This window comes from Ursus maritimus, unplaced genomic scaffold (genome assembly GCF_017311325.1).
Source record: "Ursus maritimus isolate PB19 unplaced genomic scaffold, ASM1731132v1 scaffold_6, whole genome shotgun sequence".
Classification (NCBI taxonomy): domain Eukaryota; kingdom Metazoa; phylum Chordata; class Mammalia; order Carnivora; family Ursidae; genus Ursus; species Ursus maritimus.
The window spans coordinates 1,611,140-1,620,041 of NW_024426774.1; the positions used below are offsets into that span (position 1 = coordinate 1,611,140).

The 8,902-nt window shown below is 34.7% G+C and overlaps 1 protein-coding gene across 1 annotated transcript in view; it reads left to right on the plus strand.

The window, feature by feature from the left end:
* ROCK2 (Rho associated coiled-coil containing protein kinase 2) overlaps positions 1–8,902 on the plus strand; it is a 134,062-nt gene that overhangs the window by 53,173 nt on the left and 71,987 nt on the right. The window contains exons 2-3 of the mRNA XM_040622790.1: positions 2,344–2,425; positions 3,389–3,489. Coding sequence (XP_040478724.1) covers positions 2,344–2,425; positions 3,389–3,489 — 183 coding nt within the window. The remainder of the gene's footprint in view (positions 1–2,343; positions 2,426–3,388; positions 3,490–8,902) is intronic.

Genomic DNA, 8,902 nt, shown 5'->3' on the forward strand with positions numbered 1-8,902 from the left:
ATATATATATATATATATATTTATATAAACACTATCTTCTTTATACATGCATCTATGGACACTTAGGTTGTTTCCATATCTTGGCTATTGCAAATCATGGTGCAGTTAGCTTAGGGGTGCATATATCTTTTCAAATAGTTGTTTTCATGTTCTTCAGATCAATACCCCGAAGTGGAATATCTGTCTCACATTGTAGTTCTAGTCTTGATTTTTTTAGGAATCTCCATATTGCTTTCCATTGAGGAGTGCACCAATTTACAACCCCATCAACAGTGTGAGAGGGTTCCTTTTTCTCCACATCCTCTCCGACATGTTATTTCTTGTCTTTGATAATAGCTATTCTAATAGGTATTAGGTGATGTCTCATTATGGTTTTGATTTGCATTTCCCTAATAGTGATGTTCAGCCTCTTTTCATGTACCTGTTGGCCATCTGTATGTCTTCTTTGGAGAAATGTTTCTTCAGATCCTCTGCCCATTTTTTATTTTTTTATTTTTTTTATTTTTTTTAAGATTTTATTTATTTATTCGACAGAGATAGAGACAGCCAGCGAGAGAGGGAACACAGCAGGGGAGTGGGAGAGGAAGAAGCAGGCTCATAGCAGAGGAGCCTGATGTGGGGCTCGATCCCATAACGCCGGGATCACGCCCTGAGCCGAAGGCAGACGCTTTAACCGCTGTGCCACCCAGGCGCCCCCTGCCCATTTTTTAAATCAAGTTTTTGGTCTTTTTGTTGTTGTTGAGTTGTAGGATTTCTTTATATATTTTGGATAATAACCCCTTAATAGATACGTGGTTTGCTGATCTTCTCCCATTAAGTAGGTTTTCTTTGCTGTGTAGAAGCTTTTTGGTTTGATGTAGTCCCATTTGTTTATTTTTGTTTTTCATTCCTTGCCTTTGGAGTCAGATACACAAAGATGTCACTAAGACCTATTTTAAGAAGCTTACCACCTGTGTTTTCTTCTAGGAATTTTATAGTTTCAGGTCTTAAAGTCTTTAATCCATTTTGAGTCTTTAATCCATTTTGAGGTAATTTTTGTGTATGGTGTAAGATAGTGGTCTACTTTCTTCATTACTTTGCATGTAGCTACCCAGTTTTTCCAACACCACTTATTGAAGAGACTGTCCTTTCTCCGTTATATGTTCTTGCTCCTGTGTCAGAGATTAATTGTCCATGTATGTGTTGGTTTGTTTCTGGGCTTTCAATCTGTTCTGCTGCTCTGTGTGTTTGTTTTTGTGCCAATACCATACTGTTTTGATTACTATAGCTTTGTAGTATAGTTTGAAATCTGGGAGCATGATTTCTCCAGCTTTGTTCTTCTTTCTCAATATTGCTTCAGCTGTTTGGTACCTTTTGTGTTTCCATACGAATTTTACAAGTATTTGTTATAGTTCCATGAAGTATGCCATTGGAATTTTGATGGTTATTGCTTTGAATCTGCAGATTTCTTGGGTGGTATGGGCATTTTAACAGTATTAACTCTTCTAATCCATAAGTAGAGAATATCTTTCCATTTATATGTTTCTTCAGTTTCTTTCATGAGTGCCTTATAGTTTCCAGTGTACAGGTCTTTCACCTTGGTTAAATTTATTCCTCGGTATTTTATTCTTTTTGATGCAGTTGTAAATGGGATTATTCTCTTAATTTCTTTAGTCTGTATTTGTTAAAGTCAAAAGCTTGGTGAAATTTTACTGGACATTTGAAGAGAGAAAGAAAGACATTTGATTAGCAAAAATAATAGTGGATGCATATTTTCTTTTTAAGATTTTATTTTTAAGTAATCTCTACACCGAGTGTGGGGCTCAAACCCATAACCCTGAGATCGAGAGTCATGTATTCTACTGACTGAGCCAGACAGGCATCCCAGGGGATGCATATTATAAAATGACATTTTCTAGGGGCACATGGGTGGCTAAGTCAGTTAAGCATTAGACTCTTGATTTTGGCCCAGGTCATGATCTCAGGTTGTGAGATTGAGCCCGGCCTCAGGCTCTGTGCTAGGTGTGAAGCCTGCTTAAGATTCTCTGTCCCTCTTCCTCTGCTCTTCCCCACCTCTCTAAATAAATAAATAAATAAATAAATAAATAAATAAATAAATACATTCATAAATGACATTTTTCTACTGGCTAAAATAACAAAGGAAAACACAATAGGATCATTCAAATATTTTCTGGCAGAAGTTAGCAAACAAGTTAGGGCTGTTAGATATGGAGCCACTGGGCAATTTCACATCAAAGTGGATTGATATTTAGCAAGAACAACATATAATAAAATTTAAAGACTTTTTGAATATTTGGAAATTGTAACAACTTTCTTTTTCCTTTTTTATTTTTTGTTAAACAGGATGGCTTAAATTCCTTGGTCCTTGATTTGGATTTTCCTGCTTTGAGGAAAAACAAGAATATAGATAATTTTTTAAATAGATGTGAGTAAACTTTATATTTGATCCTATCACTATACTTTTGATGAGATTCATATTACAGTCTGTACATTATTACCTTAAGTATTTTTTAGTTTGCTATTTGATATATTTAAATACTAGCATTCTTCATTTTCAAAGCAAAATTACAGAACTAGTTGCAGTTTATAAAGTAGGTGAAGTTCAAGATTTTGTATAAATTATTAAGACTAATGACTTCAGGATAGGTTATTTATGGCAGTTCAAAGAGAACTTTTAAATTAATAACAATAATAAGACTTAGGAGACTTAATGAGCTTTCTGTTTGTATAAATGTAGACATTTCAATCTAGCTAATGAAAGATAGTGTGATAACAATTATTGTCATATATGCAGTAACTTAACATTTACCAGTATTGATGTTGCAGTGAAGGTGTAAATGAGGTTGAATTCTAAGGATAAATTCTCAAAATAATTCAATATATAGTTTATATCAACACAGTAAGCTTTTTAAGTTGGAATTGTCAGAGACTGGGCTATTTTCATAATGAAACAATCTTGTTTATAGTTACTATATCTATAATATGTGATTACTACTTTTCAAAGAAGTAGGCTACTAAACTTTATTACTAAGATTAGCCTTGCAAGTAATGTCATAGCAGCTCTCTGCCATGATTCAGAATGTACTCTAAGACTGCGTGGGTCATCACTGTTTAGCTGTCATCTTGTCAAGCAACAGAGTCAGAAATGGAATAGATTAACTGCTGCTTTTTGGTAGTTAGTATTGTTTGTTTTATGTGTGTTTAATAAATCATAGAGTTTTGGTTTTTTGATGTAAAGTTAGTATGTATCTTAGATTTTTAAATAGTAACCTTTGAAAACTGACTGATTTAGCTAAAAACTAAATCCAGTTTCTTGAAATAAAAACCTGTTTACAAGTATAGTGATTATTTAAAAGTATTGCTTATAAATATGATCTTTTTATTGCAGATGAGAAAATTGTGAAAAAAATCAGAGGTCTACAGATGAAGGCAGAAGACTATGATGTTGTAAAAGTTATTGGAAGAGGTGCTTTTGGTGAAGTGCAGCTGGTAAGAAAGTTGTTTTTTTTGTTGTTACTTTATTTTTGAAGACAGGGTTTTGTGAAATATTATTAGTAGCCTCTGAGTCGATCTTATTTTTATGCCCAGCCATGCCAGAATTAGTTTTGTAAGCTTGGTCAAGTCATTCTATCTCAGAGAACCTGAGTGTCTTCATCTATAAAAGGAGGTACTTGCAAACGATAAACACCGGGTCTCTTCCAGCTCTGAAACACTGAGATTTAGAATATATTAGGCCAACTTGATTTCACATATGACCTGTCTAGCAGCTAATATTCCACAAGAACTATTGTGTTTTTATTTAATGTGTTAAGATTAATGACATTTTTGTTTAATTAATGGAGATTTATTTAGATATATTTAAACCCAACAAAGACATTTTAATGTGAAATTTATCTTTGCAGGCAAAAGTGGTAACAACTGGAAATATCATAAATGTTTATAATAAATATTTCATTTATATATTAATGAGAAACTGTAGTAATATTCCTGTTTTCATCACTTGAGTATGAAACTCCACTGTTTTGTGCTTAAAAATTATTGTCTTTGGTCAGAGTATGGGGTCAGATTCTGTTTTTCACTCAGCAGTGTTCTACTCTTTTTTGATGGAGCTGGTTGTGTGTCAGCCTGGTTTCTCTGGGAACAAGTCATGACAGACTAACTTTTGTCTTTGTCATCTCTTTCATTTCTTCTTTCTTTGATAGGTTTATTGAACTTGTAGATCAAGGTAGTGTAATAGGTGTGATATACATCTATTAGATATTTGAGAAAGTCTGATATACTTGAAGAGGATATGGAAAAATGTCAATGAATAAGGATATGAGTCAGCAGCTTTATAACTAATAGCTGTATTCTAAGGAGGCTGATAAAGGCATAACTGGTACCTTGGACAGAGATCCCCAGGGACAGGTTTGTTCTCTCTTCTCCTATTCAGCGTTTTATTAATGAGGCATTTATTGTATGGAGGCAATGGTGACATGTTGAATAATTTTACAAATGAGTTAAAACTGAAGTATGAGGATGCTCTCTCAGATGATAAGCCAAAATCCAGAAATAATCAGTTGGGAAGGTCATTGGCCAGATAGAAGAAGTGAAATTTAACCAGAATAAAGACCTGTACTTAGATGTGAAGAATTCAAGAAGTAGATTCCTTAACAGTAATTATGAATTAAAGAACAATTTTCCTTGAATGTAAATCAAGCAAGAGTCATTGGTAATGTGGCTGCCCAAAATAGTAAAGAGAGTTTGGATTGCTTTGATGTAGGTTTTCTCTATTTTGAGATGATTGGGCCGTACTGCATCATTTATTCATTCTAGATACTCTGTTTTCCTGTTTTAAAGGCACATTGATAGAGAGTACTCGAGGGATGAAATGCTCGGGGACTTGAAACAATGCCATCTGAGGTATGGTGGAAGGAATTGAGAAGTTAGCATGGAGTAGATTTGAGGAGTGGGCTGCATTTGAAAGCAATGTGGTTTTTGTTTGTTTTGTTTTGAGTCAGTGAAAGTGGTGAAGCTTTGGCTAATAGAACGCCCATGGGCTGAGGGTCGGAGATTAGATTTTGTGATAGTTGAGTTATGGAAGGTCCTGTAAGATAGGAAATATAAAGTAGTCGAATCCTATTTCTGCCATGGTCTCACTCAAAGATCATCATGGTCAGTGTAGACAAGTTTCTCAATCTCCCTGAGTTCCAAACTATAGAATACAGATGATAATACGTATGTAATGGAGTTCTTGTAGGGGATTAAGTGAATTAAAAATAAATAAGCCTAGTTATAGAGTTCCCTAAGTGTTAACCATGTTACTATTGCCTGTTTGACACATAGATTCATACTATAAGTGTGTAAAATAAATACATTGTTTCTTCATACTCGGGATTTAGTGTAGAGATAAAGAGGAGAGACTAGAATTTGGAGTTCTGTTTGGAAGGAAATATGACAGATCCTGACTTGTCATGTTTTTGTGGCAATGTAATCATTGTTCTGTGTTAGGTGAATTTGATCATTCAATTTCAGTACATTCAAGAAAGGAAAAAGAAAAGGCTTTTATTTTTGCTGTTAATTTTCCATTCCAGATTTTCTTTTGTCCACAAAACATGCAGAAACAAAGTCACATGTTTTTAAAAATGAAAAATATTTTAACATTCCATTAATATGATGACCTGACCTGAGAACTTGGAGCATGTATGTTTTGGCTTTAGCTCTTGGTTCTGTTACCTTTGGCGGGGGCTCTTTAAAAGAAGGATGAGATTGAAAAGGAAAAGTCCAAGTGCTTCTTCCATAGTCTTTTAAAGTTGCTTTGTATGTTGTAGATAAATTGGTTTGACAGATCTGTAGACAGTGTTCCACATTTGGCACATCTTTATGATTATGTTTTTCTAGTCATCTGAAAAAAGTTTTACAATAGTAGGTGCAAATTTGTCTTTCCTTGTGAAATACTTTTTTGGCCAAGTTAAAAATACAGTACCACAGAGGGCTCACCAGTCAGTTTCTAAAAGAAAATTCTTGTTGTAAAACTAACTTTGGTATGTCACAGCAGCTATACCATAGTATTTAAGAGCTAGAGTCAGACTACTTACAGTTGAATTCTAACTCTCTGACTAGCTGTCGGTGCAGACAAGTTACTTAATCACTCTGTGTCTTAGTTTCTTATCTGTTAAATGAAGATAACAATAACACACCGCGTAGGGTTACTGGGAGAATTAAATGTAATTAAATTTGGAACAGTTCTTGGAATATAGTAAGTGCTTAGTAAATGTTAGCAGTTCATTGTCACACATAAAATGGTTCATTTATCCATCCATCAATGAATATTTAATCAGGATCTGTTATATTTCAGGAGCTGTGCTAACCTCTTAAAAATATAGTATCATAGTTTCAATCTTTCTGTAAGTGGTAGTTTTGTGGAGGAGAAAAGAATTTTACTTTAAACAAGTAAAGTCTTTTCAAATTGTGATAAATACTAGGAAGGAAAAGATCTAGATGCTATGAGAAAAATGGAGGGTTGTGCTTAATTCGGGTGTGGGTGTTAGGAAAGGCCTCACTATGAGAAAATGACATTGGAGTTACTATGTAAAGGAGGTAGTCATGTGAAAAAGAGGGAGTGGGGTAGGAGTCAAAAAACAGAGGGAATAGCATGTGAAAATGTCATGAGTCAGGAAAGTGCCAAGTCATTTCATTTATTTGGGCATTGATTTCCTCACCTGAAAAAGGCATTTTCTTACAGACTGAAAAGTTTTATAATTCGAGGAGGCAAAATTTATTTAGCTTATTGTCTTTTTTTCCTATCTACAGAGGTGATGTACACTTATGTCTTTATATCATGAAAAGTCTGTGATGTGGATGATTTTATCTGATACCACTATTGTTTTTGGATTCTACTCTTTTTGGATTGTTTACCACATTTTTATGGAAAATGGTATCATTCAGTATAGGATATTAAGAGCAGGACTTTGGAATAGTCAAAGTCAACTATTTTTGTTTCCATTCTACAGTATATAGATTTCCTGTCATCAAAGCTTTAATTTCCTTATGTTGGAGTAGCACTAATAATAGAACTTAATAAGATTTTTTGTGAAGATTAAATTAGGCTATGCATGTGTGGTATTTACTGGGTTCTGGCACATTGTAGTTATTAAGTAAATATTACGTGTTGTCACTTTTGTCAGTTTCTATGTGTTTATGAATTTAAATGTTTTAATTTTTAAATAAATAATCAGAAGTCTTTCTCTAACTTTTATGTGTATTTATATGTGTCGGTTCACTAGAGCCACCATAACAAGGTATCACCAACTGTGGCTTAACCATCAGAAATTTATTTGCTCATAGTTCTGGAGGCTACAAGTTCAACATCAAGGTGTCCGCAGGTTTGGTTTCTCCTGAGGCCTCTCTCCTTGCCTTGTGGATGGCCACCTTCTGTTGTGTCCTCACATGGTCTTTCCTCTGTGCTTGCATGTGTCTGGTGTGTTACTCTGTGTGTCCTAATTGCCTGTTCTTAGAAGGACACCAGTCACCTAATAGCCTCATGTTAGCTTAATCACCTCTTTGATGTCCCTCTCTCCAAATACTGTCACATTCTGAGGTACTGGACGTTAGGATTTTAAAATATAACAGGAGCAGGGGTGGGGGGGAGTGCAGCACACAGTAATAGTGCGTATGTATGTTGGGATGAACTTTCCAGTGAGATTACTTTTTTGAACAGATATGCATGCTTGCTCGTTTATGGTTATTCACTTACCTTGCACATAATCTTCTTTTCTTTGAAAAAGAAAGTTACAAATTCTAGCCTTGCAGATTTCTTCTTAAGGTAGATATTTAGTCTTGGTCTCTGTTAATAGAATATACATTGTTCTTCAATATTCCTTTGGTTAATTGATTAGCAAATGTTTATTTAATGTCTGGTACCATTATAAGCATTGACAGTACATTGTATAGGTAAACTCCTCAGACAAGATACCTGCATTCATGGAGCTTTTATTTTGAGCTGGCTGCTATTAAAGTTTCAAAAAGAAATTGTGGATTAGGTTCTAAAAATAGAGTTCTAAGTTAACTTTCTTAAACGTAGTGCATATTTGTTAGAAATTACCTAATTATGATTCTTTATTTGGGGGAGATGTATAAAAACAAGATTTCATGGTCAGTAGTGGAAATCTTATTTTGGAGTTTAGGGACCTTATCTTTAGTTGGTTTTGTGATGTTGCCTACTCATTTTTCTTTCTTTTTTTTTTTAAGATTTTATTTATTTATTCGACAGAGATAGAGACAGCCAGGGAGAGAGGGAACACAAGCAGGGGGAGTGGGAGAGGAAGAAGCAGGCTCATAGCAGAGGAGCCTGATGTGGGGCTCGATCCTAGAACGCCGGGATCACGCCCTGAGCCGAAGGCAGACGCTTAACCGCTGTGCCACCCAGGCGCCCCTGCCTACTCATTTTTCTTAAGAGCATTCATTAAGGGCACCTCAGTGTCTCAGTCAGTTAGGTGTCTGACTCTTGATCTCAGCTCAGGTCTTGATGTCAGGATCATGAGTTCAAGCTCTGCGTTGGGCTTCATGCTGGGCGAGGAGCCTACTTAAAAAAGAAAAAAGAAAAGAAAAATGGCTCATTACATTTATCCTGGTGATTTGTTTTATCTAAAACTACACAAATTAATATATGAATGCATTCTCACTCTCAAAGGTCTAAGTTGCTTAGAATTGGGTACAATAAAATGTGAAAATCTCCGTTTATTATGTCTTCTCTTTATTTAGTTTTCAAACATAAAGGTAACTAGCCTTTTGGTATCCTTTTAGTGCTTTGATACTTGGAAACATTTGGGAACTGTTAACAAAACTAAGGCCAAATTATTTTCAGTGGATTTTTATGTTTTATTGTAATTATTTTCTTTCTAAGAAAGTTAAAATCTTTCCC